At 44.4% G+C, this 21,993-nt stretch overlaps 1 protein-coding gene across 1 annotated transcript; it reads right to left on the bottom strand.

Moving 5' to 3' along the window:
- Positions 1-238: 238 nt before the first annotated feature.
- On the bottom strand, positions 239-3,605 carry LOC311146917 (heme-binding protein 2-like). Its single transcript, XM_084183541.1, has 7 exons — positions 3,519-3,605; positions 2,713-2,772; positions 2,478-2,559; positions 1,932-2,052; positions 1,623-1,762; positions 877-1,040; positions 239-745 (listed from the first exon to the last, which is right to left on the bottom strand). Coding segments are annotated over exons 1-7 (648 nt in total). The 5' UTR covers positions 3,521-3,605; the 3' UTR covers positions 239-666.
- Positions 3,606-21,993: the final 18,388 nt, after the last annotated feature.

The raw sequence follows: 21,993 nt of genomic DNA, 5'->3' as shown, positions 1-21,993 counted from the left end.
AATCTACTAACTGTAAGTCACTCTGGATAAGAAGGTCTGCTAAATTACTAAAATGTAAAATGTCATTTGTAATGTTCATTATGATCTCTCATGGACAGACTATGTAATAAATATGCAATCTGACGCAATTAGCCAAGATTTTATGTTCATTATAATCATACTGTATTCACCACCAGTCGAGTATGACCAAAGAGCTGGAGAGGATTTGTTTGGCATATATTTGAGGACTCAACTCAGACACTATTCATATTTTATTGAGGAAAAAGATCAAAATCATGTTCAACATGGACTGTTGTAGTTTCTGAAAAGTATCTTCCCTTTTGACAAGCGGACCCAGTTATTTAGTACAAAAATATCCCTGTCTATATTCACCCCACATCGTTAGAACATAGTTAATATTACGGGACTAGGGGGACTAGGCACCTCCCTAACAAATTGAACCCTGAATAAGTATGAAAAACTTGTAAGACATACAGTATGTATACACATAATATGTGGCATATTGATTTTGGATTATAGTGCCACCAGATCAGGGACACATCTTTTAGTTAATATCCTTGTTGTCCCCAAACCACATTTTCTCAGATGTTCTCAGTCTACCATGCACCTCCCATTGGTCCTCCTCAAAGCGGTAATACCAGACTCAGCAGTAGTGGAGCAGGATGTTTAGGAGGAGGTAGGGCAGACAGGCTCTCCCTCAACCATGTACCACACCTCATTGTGCCTGTTCAGAATCTTCTTTGGGCTGTAGGACACAAACACACGCATACAAACACACACACAAAATATTAAAATATGTTTGAAAAAGGTATTTTGGTGGAATTGGGTTGGATGTTGGATATGAGTATATTGAAGGATTTGTATCCGTGCTCTCACCTGTCATATCCCACAGCGTAGTGGTAGTCTTTGTTGTAGGTGGCCTGGACTTTGTCTAGCTGCCTTTTCAGCAGCATGGAGTTTACACTGGATGTCAAAGACATCATCCATCCGCCGTAGCTCCTCACATACACTTTCATGTCTGGCATCTCTGTAAAGTACACCTGCACCGGGAAATCACAATGACATCCACATTGTTAACAATCAATCTTTAAAAAAACACGACATACCTGACATGGGTTCAAATGGTATTTGTGTTTTTTCAAATACTTAAGATGAGCTTGCCTAGCTTGCCTGGCTCAATGGCGCCAATGGAATAGTCCCAAAGGTGCAAACCCTGCCCACCTAGCACTCTATAAAAGCTAAATCTACATTTTTGAAAGATACTTCTTGATCCCAGGTCTGATAGACAATCATATTATGTTCAACTTAGATTCAGCTTTTCTAGAGTGCCAGGTGGGCGGGGTTTGCACTTTTGGGACTATTCCATTGGTACCATTGAGCCAGGCAGTATTAGAAAAAACACACACAATATAACACACAAATACTACATACCCCTGGCAACGATGTGGATGTCATTGTGTCAGGTTGACAGGTTTTTGACAGGTGTCAGCAATATAGTGATAGCTCCACCTTGCCCTCTAATAGGCTAAGTGGAAGTTTCACCATATTGCTTATACCAATCAAATCCTCTCAGATCTCCACAAGTGCATAGGGCGTAGGGTCTATTTGGGATTGGGCTTTACCTTGTCATCAGTGGGTTGGGGAGGAGTCATCTGATGGGTAGACGGCAGGAGGAAGCTGAGGGTGAAGACAGACGACGCCCACATCTTCTTCTTCTCTTCAATTTTGACAATCACCGGAGCTGTCATGTCAATGTTGACACCTATAGGAAAAATGTGTGTAAGCACTTGTTACTAGGTAGACACACACGCATGGAAACAGACTCATGCAAGTGCATCCACACGCACACAAATAGATTAATACACACACACACACACACACACACACACACACACACACACACACACACACACACAAACACACTCACACACCAGCCTTGTTTGATCCGGTGATATATTTGAAGAGTCTCCTGAAGGCAGTGTAGATGGCCTTGTCCATGAAGTATGATTCCTCATCTGTCGACACCCATTTCACCGAGTCATAGTGGCGCACCTGTAACACAGACACAAACCTTCACTCAGAGTCCAGTGTTGGAGAGTGTATTGAGTTACGGATGTTGGGGGCGGTAACACAGACACAGACACAGACTTTCACTCAGAGTCCTCTGCTGTAGAGTGTATTTGAGTTACAGATGTTGGGGATGGGATTAGGATGAGACTGTGCAAAAAGTGCAACAACCCTGCATAACTGATCTACAAACATGTTTCCGAATACAGATACCCAATACGATAACCAAAATGGAGATGATAATGATGATCATCATGTTGTTGATTTGATACATTCTAATGTAAATGCTATTGTTTTGTATCTGCTACCCTGACCAACAACTAAACATAAAAAATAAAGGTGGTGAAATAAACTCCTGACTAGGTTGTAGCCCCAATGTGCCATTCATTTGTGCTTTACAATAGACTCACCTCATAATCGTCATTCTTGCACACCAGATCATACAGCAGACATTCCCTTGACTCGGTACAAAAGCTAGACTCAGAGGAGTTCCTATAGTAATCAGTGGAAAACAAATCAATAAAGGACAATAGCCTACGATTTAGCACAGATACCGTTCATTCAATATACAAAAATAGTATGATTTCTGAAACGTGTGGTTATGATGTGGAAAGTAATAACAGAAGTGTATTATGACTTCCTTACCCAATTCTGGCCTCAGCAGTCAAGATGAGAAGCAAGCCAACCAACCCTGCAAAATAAACCCTGAAGTACACACAAACAGTCAGTGTCATCACATTAAAAACCTAAAGTACACACAAACAGTCAGTATGTAAAGCCAAGTATGTAAACTTCTGACCCACTGGGAATGTGATGAAAGAAATAAAAGCTGAAATAAATCATTCTCTCTACTATTATTCTGACATTTCACATTCTTAAAATAAAGTGGTGATCCTAACTGACCTAAGACAGGGAATTTTTACTAGGATTAAATGCCAGGAATTGTGAAAACCTGAGTTTAAATGTATTTGGCTAAGGTGTATGTAAACTTCCGACTTCAACTGAATTACCTCAACAACATTCTACCCCTGCACATTGACTCGGGACTGGTACTCCTTGTATTTAGCCTCGTTATTGTTATTTTTTTGTGTTACTATTTACTTTTTATTTTGCAAATTCGTCTTAGTTTTTAACTCTGCATTGTTGGGAAAGGGCTTGGAAGTAAGAATTTCACCGTAAAGTCTACTACACATGTTGTATTCAGCGCATGCGACAAATACGTTTGATTTGAAAACCTAAAGTACACAAAACAGTGTGTCATCATCATATGAAAAATCTATTATACAGACATAACTCATTAAGATTGCAATATTGTAATACTTTAAAAGATAGTAAAACTATGTTATTGCACATTTCTATTTCCATAAAATCACTCTTCCTTTAATTACTTAACACCATCACAAATCAAACAAACCTAATCAATGCAATGATAACCCATAATTTCTACTTACATTGTGCTGAGTGTGTGTCTTTTAGATCAGCTCAGTCCAGATGCATCCACTGGCCTGAGGGAAATGCTTGCAGAGAAACTATTTATACCAACTGAGGGTTATTTGTATCACTCCCCAAAACACACCCACTTCACCACAGAATGTGCAATGGACTTCACGTGCTGAAGAGAAGAAAAGGTGGTTTATAAATAAGTGTGTGCCAAGTTAGATAACGTGAGATGATCGATCTTGATGCGTCTTTGAAAAGCAAGTATAGCCTTATTGAGAAAGAGGCTGTGACTAGATTCGTCACGTGTAGTAGACTATTATATATTTCTGTTTCGTAATTACAGCCTTTGCTGTTTCGCAATAACAGCCTGGCTGTCACGTTTAGACTAAATAAATAGCATTTGCATGTAGTTTGTTCACTGAGCACTGCTTGGTCAACATTACCAATCACTAGTGGGCAATGGAGAAGCCCTGTTTATAACTGATGCTAACATGGACTCTTTGTCCTGATCTTGTCCACATTCTGATTGTGCCCACATTTTTGGACAGGTGTAGACGATTTAAAGACACATTGTGATCAGATCTTCCTTACCACCTCCGGAGGTAATCCACATTTATTATGTTATTAAGTTGTTATAATGCAGAGTGAAATTAAAATAAAAAAATCTGATGCATATTGGGCAAACATTTTCCAATTCATATCAAAACATATTCCTCACCTTTAAAAACAGATAGGAAAGCACTTGCACGACCCAAAGAACTCAGCTTTGACCCCCACAAAGAGTAGCCTAGAAAACTGAACTCTGGGGTGTATCTCAACAGCCTGAAATGGTTTAATTTTTTCTACATTTTAGTCGTTTAGCAGACACTTTTATCCAGAAGGACTTGCAGGTGCAATTAGGGTTAAGTGCCTTGATCAAGGGCACATCGACCTAGTCAGCTCTGGGATTTGAACCAGCAACCTTTCCGTTACTTGCCCAACGCTCCCTACCACTAGGCTACCTCACCTTGTCTCCTCTGCATATGGGCTGACCTGAAGATAAAAAGGATAAGTGGTGAATACAAAATGACGCTCCTCACTTTGAATCTGATTTCAACTGTCTCCGTTCTTTCACATCAGTGTAGGAAAGGAGACAAGAAAACAAGAAAAGGAAGCCACTGAATATCAAGTTGGATGCAGTCATGGAATGAACCCTGTCCTAGATTTAGCAAATAGCCTCCCTGGCATGCACAATCAAAGTCAGTTCAGTTTAAATGTCCTTTAACAAATCTCAGACGTCCCCTGTGATGTCAGCTGGTCACCACCTCAGGGGCTCCACGGGCGACGGCCTTCACTTGGTGACTTCAGCCTCAGACGAAGAAAAAGTCAAAATAACTCACATGATCCCCTGTCTTTTGTCCGTTCTATGTGGCGTAAGCATGTGCTTTAGGTCAAATTCTTAGCCAACATGTTACCATAGCCTGATTCAATTAGGACCATGAAACTGTATGTTGTGGACATTTCCATGGCATCAAGTCAGGGGAAACAAGTGTTGTCACAATGGCTGCAGAGCCGATTGTTGTTGTAGTTGTTGTTGTTGTTGTTGTTATTGTTGTTGTTGTTGCTGTTCAAAAACTTTACATTTGTAGATAAAATGAGCTTGTGAGAGTGATTGAACAAAACATCAGAGGTGTGTTTGTTTCTCTCTGAGCATGAGACGCCCTGTTCCAACACAAAGCACTAAAGTACAGTTCAGTTTACACTCTTTGAAAAAAGGATTACAAAATAGTTATTTGCAGAGGGATAGGGTTCTGCCAAGAACTGTTTTCATCTGAAGAACCCTTTTTGCAAGACAAAGGTTCTTGGTAAGGTAAAGAGTTCTACCTAGAACCTTTTTCATCCTAAAAAACGTTTTCGGAAGAAAGGGTTCTTTGATTATTGTTTGGAAGGCAAGAAGGATACTTTGGAAGGCAAGAAGGCTTCTACAAAGAACCCTTCTTAATCTGAATATGCTTTTGTATAGATTTTTTTCCCTTTTCTTTGAAATAGTGCCTGAACATTAGTGTTTACATCCGTGTTTAAACTTTAACATCAGGAGTTTGAGTAATCTGCTAAATTTAAAAAGATAAGATATGTGTGAGAATGTTTTGAACTGTGCCTACAGTATATGGGAATATTTGTGCATGTATTTGACATTCCCTTAATCATTTCACATATATTGATATATTTGCCATTCTTTTCTGTGATTTTAACAATGAGCAGAGAGTAGGAGAATATAAGGGCGTATGAGTGAACTAGCAGTGTATTGTGTGGTACACAGCAAATTACAAATGGCAGACATTTTAGTTTTTTTTCAAACTGATTTAAGATGTCTTTGGTTCATATTTGGTCTAGCCTATACTCCAAAATTAAACACATTTGAGTTATAACCTTTGAGTGTGGACTGTATTATTATGCATACTGGATAAACTGGTTACCTTATGCTACGCTCAAAAATGTATATCCACGAGTCTGTGAGAGAGTGTATAGCCCCAGGTGATGCTGTTTTTTCATTAATTGTTCAGGGTGGCTTACAGGTAGCCTACAATTATAATACATTTGTATTTGATTTTGAATAGCCTAGTAATAGTGAATTTATTGTATTTTCATAATTAATTGGGTGACACATTACCTTTAGCTATACAGAATATCTCACCACCATGCATTTCTATATCCTTCTCTCTATCCTTTATTATTTTCTTGAGCGTGCTGAGTGGCTGTCAACAGTTTAGTGAAATATGTATTGTTTGAGAAAACATGTTACTATCGATGTTCCCGAACAGATTTCACTTGGTTTCCCAAATTAAGCACTGGGTAGCTGCAGGAACAGGGTTGGAGAGCCCATGGCATACAGAGTTTGGACGGAATATCACTTGTCGCACAGCGAGAGCATGCTCCTCAAACAGTGTTGATACATGGAGTGAAATAAGTGTTCTTATATTTATTTCTCAGCTGCTCATATTAAAACACAGCTCCGCTATAAAACCGAAGTAGCCTACCAGGCATCATTAAAAAGCGGACCGGCGGGAAGCATGCGGCCAGATGACATGTATTTTCCCCCCTGCCCCTGTTCCTGCCCATTTTGATAATAAGCCATTCTAAATCGAAACAAATTTTACATATTAGTAAAGACAAGATTAAATTGAGAATAGTCTGATGGGTGAAAATATGATCACTTTATGAGAGAAACGCTGTACAGCCTGAGGCAAGGAACAGAGCTCAAGCTTTTTTTGCGACTTTCTCAAATCATCAATAGCCTGTAGTCGCATCATGCAGCCCATATATAGGTCAGATGACGCAGATGCTAAGCTACAGGACTGTTTTGCTAGCACAGACTGGAACATGTTCCGGGATTCTTCAGACAGCATTGAGGAGTACACCACATCAGTCACTGGCTTCATCAATAAGTGCATCGATGATGTCGTCCCCACAGTGACCGTACGTACATACCCCAACCAGAAGCCATGGATTACAGGAAACATCCGCACTGAGCTAAAGGGTAGAGCTGCCGCTTTCAAGGAACGGGACTCTAACCCGGACGCTTATAAGAAATCCCGCTATGCCCTCCGACGAACCATCAAACAGGCAAAGAGTCAATACAGGACTAAGATTGAATCGTACTACACTGGCTCTGACGCTCGTCGGATGTGGCAGGGCTTGAAAACTATTACAGACTACAAAGGGAAGCACAGCCGCGAGCTGCCCAGTGACACAAGCCTACCAGACGAGCTAAACCACTTCTATGCTCGCTTCGAGGCAAGCAACACTGAAGCATGCATGAGAGCACCAGCTGTTCCGGATGACTATGTGATCACGCTCTCCGTAGCCGATGTGAGTAAGACTTTTAAGCAGGTCAACATTCACAAGGCCGCAGGGCCAGACGGATTACCAGGACGTGTACTCCGAGCATGTGCTGACCATCTGGCAAGTGTCTTCACTGACATTTTCAACTGACTGAGTCTATAATACCAACATGTTTCAAGCAGACCACCATAGTCCCCGTGCCCAAGGACTCTAAAATAACCTGCCTAAATGACTACCGACCCGTAACACTGACGTCTGTAGCCATGAAGTGCTTTGAAAGGCTGGTCATGGCTCACATCAACAGCATTATCCCAGAAACCCTAGACCCACTCCAATTTGCATACCGCCCCAACAGATCCACAGATGATGCAATCTCTATTGCACTCCACACTGCCCTTTCCCACCTGGACAAGAGGAACACCTACGTGAGAATGCTATTCATTGACTACAGCTCAGCATTCAACACCATAGTGCCCTCTAAGCTCATCACTAAGCTAAGGATCCTGGGACTAAACACCTCCCTCTGCAACTGGATCCTGGACTTCCTGACGGGCCGCCCCCAGGTGGTAAGGGTAGGTAACAACACATCTGCCACACTGATCCTCAACACGGGGGCCCCTCAGGGGTGCGTGCTCAGTCCCCTCCTGTACTCTCTGTTCACCCATGACTGCATGGCCAGGCACGACTCCAACACCATCATTAAGTTTGCCGACGACACAACAGTGGTAGGCCTGATCACCGACAACGATGAGACAGCCTATAGGGAGGAGGTCAGAGACCTGGACGTGTGGTGCCAGGACAACAACCTCTCCCTCAACGTGACCAAGACAAAGGAGATGATTGTGGACTACAGGAAAAAAAAGAGGACTGAGCACGCCCCCATTCTCATCGACGGGGCTGTAGTGGAACAGGTTGAGAGCTTCAAATTCCTTGGTGTCCACATCACCAACGAACTATCATGGTCCAAACACACCAAGACAGTCGTGAAGAGGGCACGACAAAGCCTATTCCCCCTCAGGAGTCTGAAAAGATTTGGCATGGGTCCTCAGATCCTTAAAAAATTCTACAGCTGCACCATCGAGAGCATCCTGACTGGTATGGCAACTGCTTGGCCTCTGACCGCAAGGCACTACAGAGGGTAGTGCGTACGGCCCAGTACATCACTGGGGCCAAGCTTCCTGCCATCCAGGACCTCTATACCAGGCGGTGTCAGAGGAAGGCCCTCAAAATTGTCAAAGACTCCAGCCACCCTAGTCATAGACTGTTCTCCCTGCTACCGCACGGCAAGCGGTACCGGATTGCCAAGTCTAGGTCCAAAAGACTTCTCAACAGCTTCTACCCCCAAGCCATAAGACTCCTGAACAGCTAATCATGGCTACCCGGACTATTTGCACTGCCCCCCCACCCCATCCTTTTTACGCTGCTGCTACTCTGTTAATTATTTATGCATAGTCACTTTAAATCTACCCACATGTACATATTACTTCAACTATCTCAACTAGCCGGTACCCCCGCACATTGACTCTGCACCGGTACCCCCCTGTATATATAGCCTCCCTACTGTTATTTTATTTTACTTCTGCTCTTTTTTTCTCAACACTTTTTTTGTTGTTGTTTTATTTTTACTTTTTTTGTTAAAAATAAATGCACTGTTGGTTAAGGGCTGTAAGTAATCATTTCACTGTAATGTCTGCACCCGTTGTATTCGGCGCATGTGACCAATACAATTTGATTTGATTTGATTTGATATATGTTTTGATTTCTAAGACATTCTAAGGTTTGTATCATTCACAACTAAAGTTGCCAAATAGCTCTAAATCAAGCATATATGACCTGTTTCAAATTATCATTTTTACGCTCAACATAGCCATTATTCCCGAATATGTTGTTAAATAGATCAAATCAAATTTTATTGGTCACATGCGCAGAATACAACAGGTGCAGACATTACAGTGAAATGCTTACTTACAGCCCTTAACCAACAGTGCATTTATTTTTAACAAAAAAAGTAAAAATAAAACAACAACAAAAAAAGTGTTGAGAAAAAAAAAGAGCAGAAGTAAAATAAAGTAACAGTAGGGAGGCTATATATACAGGGGGGTACCGTTGCAGAGTCAATGTGCGGCGGCACCGGCTAGTTGAGGTAGTTGAGGTAATATGTACATGTGGGTAGAGTTAAAGTGACTATGCATAAATAATTAACAGAGTAGCAGCAGCGTAAAAAGGATGGGGAGGGGGGGCAGTGCAAATAGTCCGGGTAGCCATGATTAGCTGTTCAGGAGTCTTATGGCTTGGGGGTAGAAGCTGTTGAGAAGTCTTTTGGACCTAGACTTGGCACTCCGGTACCGCTTGCCGTGCGGTAGCAGAGAGAACAGTCTATGACTAGGGTGGCTGGAGTCTTTGACAATTTTGAGGGCCTTCCTCTGACACCGCCTGGTATAGAGGTCCTGGATGGCAGGAAGCTTGGCCCCAGTGATGTACTGGGCCGTACGCACTACCCTCTGTAGTGCCTTGCGGTCCGAGGCCAAGCAGTTGCCATACCAGGCGGTGATGCAACCAGTCAGGATGCTCTCGATGGTGCAGCTGTAGAATTTTTTGAGGATCTGAGGACCCATGCCAAATCTTTTCAGTCTCCTGAAGGGGAATAGGCTTTGTCGTGCCCTCTTCACGACTGTCTTGGTGTGTTTGGACCATGATAGTTCGTTGGTGATGTGGACATCAAGGAACTTGAAGCTCTCAACCTGTTCCACTACAGCCCCGTCGATGAGAATGGGGGCGTGCTCAGTCCTCTTTTTTTTCCTGTAGTCCACAATCATCTCCTTTGTCTTGGTCACGTTGAGGGAGAGGTTGTTGTCCTGGCACCACACGGCCAGGTCTCTGACCTCCTCCCTATAGGCTGTCTCATCGTTGTCGGTGATCAGGCCTACCACTGTTGTGTCGTCGGCAAACTTAATGATGGTGTTGGAGTCGTGCCTGGCCATGCAGTCATGGGTGAACAGAGAGTACAGGAGGGGACTGAGCACGCACCCCTGAGGGGCCCCCGTGTTGAGGATCAGTGTGGCAGATGTGTTGTTACCTACCCTTACCACCTGGGGGTGGCCCGTCAGGAAGTCCAGGATCCAGTTGCAGAGGGAGGTGTTTAGTCCCAGGATCCTTAGCTTAGTGATGAGCTTAGAGGGCACTATGGTGTTGAATGCTGAGCTGTAGTCAATGAATAGCATTCTCACGTAGGTGTTCCTCTTGTCCAGGTGGGAAAGGGCATTGTGGAGTGCAATAGAGATTGCATCATCTGTGGATCTTTTGGGGCGGTATGCAAATTGGATTGGGTCTAGGGTTTCTGGGATAATGCTGTTGATGTGAGCCATGACCAGCCTTTCAAAGCACTTCATGGCTACAGACGTCAGTGCTACGGGTCGGTAGTCATTTAGGCAGGTTATCTTAGAGTCCTTGGGCACGGGGACTATGGTGGTCTGCTTGAAACATGTTGGTATTACAGACTCAGTCAGGGACATGTTGAAAATGTCAGTGAAGACACTTGCCAGTTGGTCAGCACATGCTCGGAGTACACGTCCTGGTAATCCGTCTGGCCCTGCGGCCTTGTGAATGTTAACCTGCTTAAAAGTCTTACTCACATCGGCTACGGAGAGCGTGATCACATAGTCATCCGGAACAGCTGGTGCTCTCATGCATGCTTCAGTGTTGCTTGCCTCGAAGCGAGCATAGAAGTGGTTTAGCTCGTCTGGTAGGCTTGTGTCACTGGGCAGCTCGTGGCTGTGCTTCCCTTTGTAGTCTGTAATAGTTTTCAAGCCCTGCCACATCCGACGAGCGTCAGAGCCAGTGTAGTACGATTCAATCTTAGTCCTGTATTGACTCTTTGCCTGTTTGATGGTTCGTCGGAGGTCATAGCGGGATTTCTTATAAGCGTCCGGGTTAGAGTCCCGTTCCTTGAAAGCGGCAGCTCTATCCTTTAGCTCAGTGCGGATGTTTCCTGTAATCCATGGCTTCTGGTTGGGGTATGTACGTACGGTCACTGTGGGGACGACATCATCGATGCACTTATTGATGAAGCCAGTGACTGATGTGGTGTACTCCTCAATGCTGTCTGAAGAATCCCGGAACATGTTCCAGTCTGTGCTAGCAAAACAGTCCTGTAGCTTAGCATCTGCGTCATCTGACCACCATATTAACCGAGTCACTGGTGCTTCCTGCTTGAGTTTTTGCTTATAAGCAGGAATCAGGAGGATAGAGTTATGGTCAGATTTGCCAAATGGAGGGCGAGGGAGAGCTTTGTATGCGTCTCTGTGTGTTGAGTAAAGGTGGTCTAGAGTTTTTTTTCCTCTGGTTGCACATTTAACATGCTGGTGGAAATTAGGTAGAACAGATTTAAGTTTCCCTGCATTAAAGTCCCCGGCCACTAGGAGCGCTGCATCTGGATGAGCGTTTTCCTGTTGATGGCCTTGTACAACTCATTCAGTGCAATCTTAATGCCAGCATTGGTTTGTGGTGGTAAATAGACAGCTATGAAAAATATAGATGAAAACTCTCTTGGTAAATAGTGTGGTCTACAGCTTATCATAAGATACTCTACCTCAGGCGAGCAAAACCTCGAGACTTCCTTACAAGTAGTGTAAATATATAAACCCCTGAATGAATAGAACACTAGTCTAAAGGAGGAATTTGTGATATAACACAAATGTATAATGGGTTACTAGAGCTAAAGTAACATAATATTGAGTATAATGGGTTATTATGATGATCTGATGAAGTAACAATAGAAAATAATAATAACAATATAATATAATAATATACAACTTGCACACGTAGACGTACGTAAGTGGTGTAAAAAGTATTCTGAGGAATGTTCAGAGTGATCCCTTTATGGATCATTTGAGGTATGATAATGTTAAAGCATCGTACGGGACTTGACTTACCCCTAACCAATAAAACTATAAATAGAACCAATGAATGTTGAACATGATTTTCTGTTAATTAAACTTAAGGCTAGAATTTATTGTACTCCCGATGGAGTTTTCGTTGATATCCCAAATTATGACATTCACCTCCACTACGAACGGCAAATATGGATCGGGATGGGCCAGTACCGGGGCGGAGGTGAACAGAGCCCTCAGGTTACTGAAAGCCCTGTCAGCCTCAGCAGACCAGCGGAGCCGGGACAGCCCACTCTTCAACAGAGAGGTGATGGGAGCAGCGACCTTGCCAAAGCCCCGGATAAACCTCAGATAGTAATTGGCAAATTACACACGGCTGAAATGCGGTCTCCCTCCTTCTCAACACCTGAGGTGGTGATGAGGTATCTGAGGAAGGAGACGGATTGTTGGAAGAACAGACACTTTTCTGCCTTGGCATACAGGTCATGCTCCAACAGTCGGCCCAGCACTCTGAGAACCAGGGACACATGCTCGGCGCGCGTAGTGGAATACACCAGGATGTCATCGATGTAGACCACCACACCACGACCAAGCATGTCCCGAAAAACCTAGTTCACAAAGGACTGGAAGACTGATGGAGCATTCATCAACCCGTACGGCATCAGCAGGTATTCATAATGCCCCGTGGTTATGCTAAATGCTGTCCTTCCCGGACACGCACCAGGTTGTACACACTCCTGAGATCTAATTTCGTGAAGAAGCTCGCACCATGCATTGATTCGATAACAGAGGAGATGAGGGGTAGAGGGTAACTATAGCTAATGGTAGTTTGATTAAGTGCACGGTAATCAATGCAAGGGCGCAGACCCCCGCCTTTCTTCTTCATGTAAAATAAACTTGAGGAGGCGGGTGAAGTGGAGGGGCGTATGAACACCTGACGCTGGGACTCGGAGACATATTTCTCCATAGCTTCCGTTTCAGCCTGCGACAGGGGATATACATGACTCCTGGGAGGCACAGCATCTAACCGGAGGTTTATCGCGCAATCTCCCGCCCGATGGGGTGGTCATTTGGTTGCCTGCGTTTTCGAAAACGCGTGCGCCAAGTCGAGGTATTTGGGGGGAATGCGCACGGTGGAGGTGGTGTCTGGACTTTCCACCGTGGTCGCACCAACGGAAACAGCTAGACACCTACCCTGACACTCTCGTGACCACCCAGTGAGAACCCTCTGCGGCAATGAAAAGGTGGGGTCATGTAATGCTAGCCAGGGAAGGCCCAACACAACAGGAAAATCGGGGGACTCCATAACATGAAAGGTGATTTGCTCCCTATGGGTCTCCTGCGTAGTCATAGTGACTGGTACTGTAACCTCCCTAACAAAACCTGACCCTAATGGTCGACTGTCAAGTGCTTTGATGGGCAATGGAATGGACAGGGGAACCAATGTAATACGTAGACTATGAGCTAAAGCCCTGTCCATAAAGTTCCCAGCTGCGCCTGAATTGACCAGCGCCTTCCTGATTCACCCGTTCCACCTGCCCATTAGACTCGGGGTGAAACCCAGAGGTCAGGCTGACCGAGAACCCCAGACGTTCCATGAACACCTTCCAGATCCTAGACGTAAACTGGGGACCCCGGTCAGACACTATGTCCTCTGGCACCCGGTAAAGCCTTGTCCATAAAGTTCCCAGCTGCACCTGAATCGACCAGCACCTTACACTGGGGAACTACCATGTAATCAGGGAAGTTTACGTGGATGGAGCAATGCGCAGCAGAGGGCTCTGAATGAGTGTGAGTTAGTGCTACCTAGGGTGACGAGAGAGTTCCGCCTCCATAACCAGAAGAACTCTGATGACAGCGTGCAGCAGAATTTCCTCTCTTGCCACAAGAGTGACACTGGATCTGTCGTCCTCCGTTCTCCCAGATTGCTGCACCGCCCAGCTCCATCAGAACGTGATCCGGTTTGAAGGGGGGTGAAACGGGCAGGCCCCTCCCAGGACATCCTCTAGAAGCTAGCAGGTTGTCCAACCGGATGGCCATGTCCACCAGTTGGTTGAAAGTCAACGTGGTATCCCGGCAGGCTAGGAAGTGGTCGATGAGGGCCCGCTCGTTCCACCCGGACCCAGCCGCTAGAGTTCTAAACTCCAGGGCAAAGTCTTGCGCGGTCCTCGTACACTGCCTCAGATAGACCAGACGCTCGCCCGCCTCTCTTCCTTCGGGGGGATGATCGAAGACTGCCCGGAAGAGGCGAGCGAACTCTCCGTAGTTGTCCAACGCGTCTCCTCCTTCACTCCAGACCACGTTGGCCCACTCCAGGGCTTTCCCAGAGAGGCAGGAAACGAGGGCGGACACCTTCTCCCAATCCGATGGAGCCGGGCTGATGGTGGTGAAATAGAGGTCCAGCTGCAGGAAGAAACCCTGGCAGCGGGCCGCTGTCCCGTCGTATTGCCTCGGTCGAGACAGGTGAATACCTCTGGGTGCTGGGGTGTGGATGGCTGGATCCGGTCGCTCAGCTGGTTCCGCAGGGTCGGGTCCTCACCTCTCCAGGCGCTGGACGACCTGGAGAACCTGACCATCGCTTCGCCCAAGCTGGCTAACATGTTGGAATGCTCCCGGACCCGCTCAACGACTCCAGGCAGAGGTTGTGCACTTGTGTTTTGTGGGATCTTGTTCCGTGTAGGTTTGTGTCATAACCGAGGACTTCACGTATCGTTTTTGTTGTTTTGTATTTGTGTAAGTACCTATTAAAGTATGTACTCATATCACGCTGCGCCTTGGTCCGCTTCATATAACGATCGTGACAGAAGATCCCACCAATACAGGACCAAGCAGCGTGCCCAGGAGCAAACGCCGGAGGTAACGTTAGTGGATGTCCTCTTCGTTTGGGGGCAGATCACGGAGAAGGAGGCCGTCCGTTACCGGAGGGCGATGAAGGGGGAGACCCAGGCAGGAGAGGAGAAGCGGCGCCAACCGGGCCGTCGTCGGACAAGCGAGAGGCACCCCCAATACATTTTTTTGGGGGGGCACATGGCATGGACGACAGGGCTGCTGGAGGCAGATAAAGGGTGAGTTTGTGGACGAGGAGAGAAGGCCACCAGGTTACGGGGGCCATTGGTCATTAGAGGGAAGGAATGTGTAGAGGCACGGCGAGAGGTACTGAGGTGTGTTACCAGTCCGGTCCGGCCCGTTCCTGATCCCCACACAAGGCCAGTGGTGTGTGTTCCCAGTACGGTCCGGCCTGTTCCTGCTCTCCGCACCAAGCCTGTGGTGCGCGTCGTCAGTCCGGCACAGCCCGTGCCTGTTTCACCGGTGCCTGGTCAGGTACCGGTCAGCTGCTCCACACCGGAGCCTACGCAATCCGCTCCACCAATGTCCAGTCCAGCTCCAGCCAGCGGGGCCAGACCAGACCAGGGGCACTACGGGGGGGTTGTTAGAGGGTGGTGGTCACGCCCGGAGCCGGATCCGCCTCCGAGGAGTAATGCCCACCCAGCCCCTCCCCTGTTGGGTTTATGTTGGCGCGGTCGCAGTCCAATCAGAGGCAACGAGAATCAGCTGTTGCTTGTTGTCTCTGATTGGGACCCATACTTAGGCAGCCTGTTATGCACTTGTGTTTTGTGGGATCTTGTTCCGTGTTGGTTTGTGTTCATGACCGAGGACTTCACGTTTCGTTTTGTTGTTTTGTATTTTGTATCGTGTTGCTAGTACACTATTAAAGAGATGTACAGTGGGGGAAAAAAGTATTTAGTCAGCCACCAATTGTGCAAGTTCTCCCACTTAAAAAGATGAGAGAGGCCTGTAATTTTCATCATAGGTACACGTCAACTATGACAGACAAAATGAGAAAAAAAATTCCAGAAAATCACATTGTAGGATTTTTAATGATTTTATTTGCAAATTATGGTGGAAAATAAGTATTTGGTCAATAACAAAAGTTTCTCAATACTTTGTTAAATACCCTTTGTTGGCAATGACACAGGTCAAACGTTTTCTGTAAGTCTTCACAAGGTTTTCACACACTGTTGCTGGTATTTTGGCCCATTCCTCCATGCAGATCTCCTCTAGAGCAGTGATGTTTTGGGGCTGTCGCTGGGCAACACGGACTTTCAACTCCCTCCAAAGATTTTCTATGGGGTTGAGATCTGGAGACTGGCTAGGCCACTCCAGGACCTTGAAATGCTTCTTACGAAGCCACTCCTTCGTTGCCCGGGCGGTGTGTTTGGGATCATTGTCATGCTGAAAGACCCAGCCACGTTTCATCTTCAATGCCCTTGCTGATGGAAGGAGGTTTTCACTCAAAATCTCATGATACATGGCCCCATTCATTCTTTCCTTTACACAGATCAGTCGTCCTGGTCCCTTTGCAGAAAAACAGCCCCAAAGCATGATGTTTCCACCCCCATGCTTCACAGTAGGTATGGTGTTCTTTGGATGCAACTCATTATTATTTGTCCTCCAAACACGACGAGTTGAGTTTTTACCAAAAAGTTATATTTTGGTTTCATCTGACCATATGACATTCTCCCAATCCTCTTCTGGATCATCCAAATGCACTCTAGCAAACTTCAGACGGGCCTGGACATGTACTGGCTTAAGCAGGGGGACATTTCTTGCACTGCAGGATTTGAGTCCCTGGCGGCGTAGTGTGTTACTGATGGTAGGCTTTGTTACTTTGGTCCCAGCTCTCTGCAGGTCATTCACTAGGTCCCCCCGTGTGGTTCTGGGATTTTTGCTCACCGTTCTTGTGATCATTTTGACCCCACGGGGTGAGATCTTGCGTGGAGCCCCAGATCGAGGGAGATTATCAGTGGTCTTGTATGTCTTCCATTTCCTAATAATTGCTCCCACAGTTGATTTCTTCAAACCAAGCTGCTTACCTATTGCAGATTCAGTCTTCCCAGCCTGGTGCAGGTCTACAATTTTGTTTCTGGTGTCCTTTGACAGCTCTTTGGTCTTGGCCATAGTGGAGTTTGGAGTGTGACTGTTTGAGGTTGTGGACAGGTGTCTTTTATACTGATAACAAGTTCAAACAGGTGCCATTAATACAGGTAACGAGTGGAGGACAGAGGAGCCTCTTAAAGAAGAAGTTACAGGTCTGTGAGAGCCAGAAATCTTGCTTGTTTGTAGGTGACCAAATACTTATTTTCCACCATAATTTGCAAATAAATTCATAAAAAATCCTACAATGTGATTTTCTGGATTTTTATTTCTCAATTTGTCTGTCATAGTTGACGTGTACCTATGATGAAAATTACAGGCCTCTCTCATCTTTTTAAGTGGGAGAACTTGCACAATTGGTGGCTGACTAAATACTTTTTTTCCCCACTGTATGCATATCACGCTGCGCCTTGGTCCACTTTTCATGACGAGCGTGACATAGACAGTGTTTCTGTAACCCATACAGAGCAGGGAAAAATACACTGGCTGTGTGAAATTCACAATACACTGGAGTGAACTAATAGGCATTTCACTCTATTCTGGAGTAAAATTCAAAAGGCACTCGCACATCTGGGCTATCTTTGTTGCAGGTGCATGGTAACAGTTGAATAAGATGAGAAAAAAGAAGAAACCCGCACACTGCGCAAAGCCTCTGACGAAGGCCTTGAGGCCGATACGTAAAGCTTAATAAAGAGCAGTGATACTAGCAAGAGCAGTGTGCAGGTTTCTTATTTTTACCCACTCTACAGTGGAGTGAAATGTAATGAAATGGTGTATGGTGTAAAGTCAAATTTTCATGTTTCCTGGGGTGCCTTTTCTTTTTGGGTGAATTGTAGAGTTACCACCCACGACTGTATTTGTTAGTGACACAGACATGGTTGTTGAATTCTTTCCTTTAAAAGGCCTGTGGCTTTCACCAAGCGAGTTCCTAGACGAATGTTATCATTAAAATGATCTGACAAGATACATTACATATATCATAAGGCCTTATTTTGATGGCCTAGTTTAACCCTAACTCAGTGGTGTTAGGAAACTCCCGGTGTACAGGCCACATCAGTCACATTATTCTGGTTTGCAAAGTGATGTGTAATTTCTAATAAAAGATCCCAGAAATTTTCCATACACACAAAAACGTTATTTCTCTCAGATTCTGTGCACAAATTTGTTTACATCCCTGTTAGTGAGCATGTATCCTTTGCCAAGATAATCCATCCACCTGACAGGTGTGGCATATCAAGAAGCTGATTAAACAGCATGATCATTACACAGGTGCACCTTGTGCTGGGGACAATAAAAGGCCACTCTAAAATGTGCAGTTTTGTCACAAAACACAATGCCCACAGATGTCACAAGTTTTGAGGGAACGTGCAATTGGCATGCTGACTGCAGGAATGTCCACCAGAGCTGTTGCACTAGAATGTAATGTTAATTTCTCTACCATAAGCCGCCTCAGTCATTTTAGAGAATTTGGCAGTACGTCCAACCGGCCTCACAACCGCAAACCATGTGTATGGCGTTGTGTGGGTGAGCGGTTTGCTGATGTCAACGTTGTGAACAGAGTGCCCCATGGTGGCGGTGGGGTTATGGTATGGTACCGTGACGAGATCCTGAGGCCCATTGTGAGGCCCATTTTTTAAAGGTATCTGTGACTAACAGATGCATATCTGTATTCCCAGTCATGCGAAAGCCATAAATTAGGGCCTCATTTATTTATTTCAATTGACTGATTTCATCACAACTCAGTAAAAATCTATGAAATTGTTGCATGTCGAGTTTATATTTTTGTTCAGTATATTTAAACTGGAACAACCATTTCAGTAACGGGTGCAATAAATATAATTTATTGGATTAGTTTAGAAAAATGTATGTTATGTATCTTTGTGTAGCATAAGATTAATCAATCAATCACTGTACATGCAAAAAACACAGATATTAAGAACAACCTAAAAAATCAACTTGCAGTAGAGCATGCTGAGAAATATGATAATGATGGGCATGGTTTTAATAGGACTGTTTTAATCTCCACAGTGTAAAACAATAGCTTTGGTTATTAACACCAACACTTGGTGTTCTTTTACACCACTGAGTGTTAATTTCACACCTACAGAGTGAATTTAACTCCTGAATCAACACTATAAATATTACACTGAAAAATCAACAGTGGCCCATTTGCTGTGTATAGGCCTATGTGTAAAATTAGTTTTGATATGGTTTAGGTGTAGTTTCGATGGGCATTGTCAGATGGGCCATTGTCAGATGACAGCCAACTGGTGAAGGAAGGACGGGGGGGAATTACACGTCTTCCTAAAACTACTTATAACACAAACTCAGTGAAACCCTATTGATTTGTTTAGGGACAATACAATTATCCTACCTAGACCACATTGCAATGAATAATTGTGTCATTGTACAACATTCTACTCTAGGCAGTCAACTAGGTTGCAGTAAAAATGTAATTTGAATAACAGTGCAAACAAAAGCCCTGTGATTTGAATATTTTATTCCATTCATTCCATTTGGATCAGTTGTGGGTCTACTCTCGACAGTTTCTAAGGTATAGAAAGGCACAGTAGCATCCCAGTTTCACTGTATTTGAAGTTCTGATACTGAGATGTGCTGCCTGTTGCGGATCGTCATTCTCCAAGTCGTCCTATAATAATGTACTCAGTGAAGTTTAAAGCGAGCTCTGCCTCCTCTCCGATCCATAGCCTATAGCCTAAATATGTGTCATTTAATTGTTGTTATGCATGACCTTTTATGTGTGGCATAAACACAACCAGTCACAATGTTTTAATCTGTTCAGGCTACTTCCAAAGTATTTAGTAGGCTACCTGCTCACGTTCGTCCAAAATATAATTCCAGCATCCAAACTGTGCAGATGATGTTGAAGCGCCTGAAGTCAGTATGCTTTGCTTATTAGTTGTGGTGCATTGGCACAGAAACCTGTGGCTGGAAAATTCATTGCATATATTTTATAGAATTATAAATATAGCATAAAATATTGGGACAAACCGAATAACCCTATATGGTTTTACTTAGCACCTTTTTATGTAAGAGTGTACTAGTGTACAGGCCTAACTGGTCTTGAATAACTACCTTGGGCTTAAAGACTCTCCATAGCCTAGCAGGGACAAAGGCATTGCACCAAAGGAAACGTTAAAGCTTTCTAGTATACTATAGAAGGAGTGCACGGAGGTGGTTCACACATCCTCCTCGTGTTGCTGCTTTGTTTCCATGTCTTATCACAGGTCACAAGATACCTGCTCTAACCATTCTGGGAGGGAACGTTGGGTGCCATTGTCCCTTTGTTGTTGTTGTTCCAGAATCCCACCAAGTTCAGATCCCTGTGAGAAATTCCATTCTACAGAGGGACAATGGAGCAGTGTCTACACGCCCACCAAGGCTGCGTTCAATATGACAGAACAGTGTGCAACGTTTAATCCAACGAAGTTTTGCAATTTCAAATTGTCACACCCATACTGATCAAGCCACACCTTGCCAAACCCACCAAACGGGAGCAAATGTACACTACCAGTCAAAAGTTTGGACACACCTACTCATTCAAGGTTTTTTTTTTTTTATTATTATTTTTTTTACATTGTAGAATATTAATGAAGACATCAAAACTATGAAATAACACACATGGAATCCTGTAGTAACCAAAAAAGTTTATTTTATATTTGAGATTCTTCAAATAGCCACCCTTTGCCTTGATGACAGCTTTGCACACTCTTGGCATTATCTCAACCAGCTTCATGAGGTAGTCACCTGGAATGCATTTCAATTAAAAGGTGTGCCTTCTTAAAAGTTAATTTGTGGAATTTCTTTCCATCTTAATGCTGTAGTGGGTGATGAGGACGGAGTCAGGAGCAGGAGGTGTGAATCACAGAATACGGTTTATTCGTCCAATACAGTAGTTCACAGCAATGCGAAAACCAAAATACAATGCGATATCAATGCGCACTGGGGAAGCAAAACACACAGGTGAATATCCTGGTGACAAAAGTAACGTGAATGCTCAACCGAGCTAGCGACTCCTCCACAATGAAACAATCACACACAAAGACATGGGGGGCAGAGGGAATATTTATACAGGGACTGATGAGGGGATATGAACCAGGTGTGTGTAAAAACAAGACAAAACAAATGGAATGATGATATGAGGAGCAGCAGTGGCTAGAAGGCCGGTGACGACGAACACCGAAGCCTGCCCGAACAAGGAGAGGAGGCATCTTCAGAGGAAGTCGTGACAAATGCGTTTGAGCCAATCAGTTGTGTTGTGACAAGGTAGAGGTGGTGTACAGAAGATAGCCCTATTTGGTAAAAGACCAAGTCCATATTATGGCAAGAACAGCTCAAATAAGCAAAGAAAAACGACAGTCCATCATTACTTTAAGACATGAAGGTCAGTCAATACGGAACATTTCAAGAACTTAGAAAGTTTCCTCAAGTGCAGTCGCAAGAACCATCAAGCGCTATGATGAAACTGGCTCTCATGAGGACCGCCACAGGAATGGAAAACCCAGAGTTACCTCTGCTGCAGAGGATAAGTTCATTAGAGTTAACAGCCTCAGAAATGTTAGCCCAAATAAATGCTTCACAGAGTTCAAGTCACAGACACATCACAACATCAACTGTTCAGAGGGGACTGTGTGAATCAGGCCTTCATGGTCGAATTGCTGCAAAGAAACCACTGCTAAAGGACACCAATAAGAAGAAGAGACCTGCTTGGGCCAAGAAACACGAGCAATGGACATTAGACCGGTGAAAATATGTCCTTTGTTCTGGAGTCCAAATTTGAGATTTTTGGTTCCAACCGCCATGTCTTTGTGAGACGCAG

This window comes from Coregonus lavaretus (genome assembly GCF_964263955.1).
Source record: "Coregonus lavaretus genome assembly, chromosome: 2".
NCBI lineage: Eukaryota > Metazoa > Chordata > Actinopteri > Salmoniformes > Salmonidae > Coregonus > Coregonus lavaretus.
Note: the sequence above shows the minus strand (reverse complement) of the source record. Positions and strands in the feature narration are given on the sequence as shown.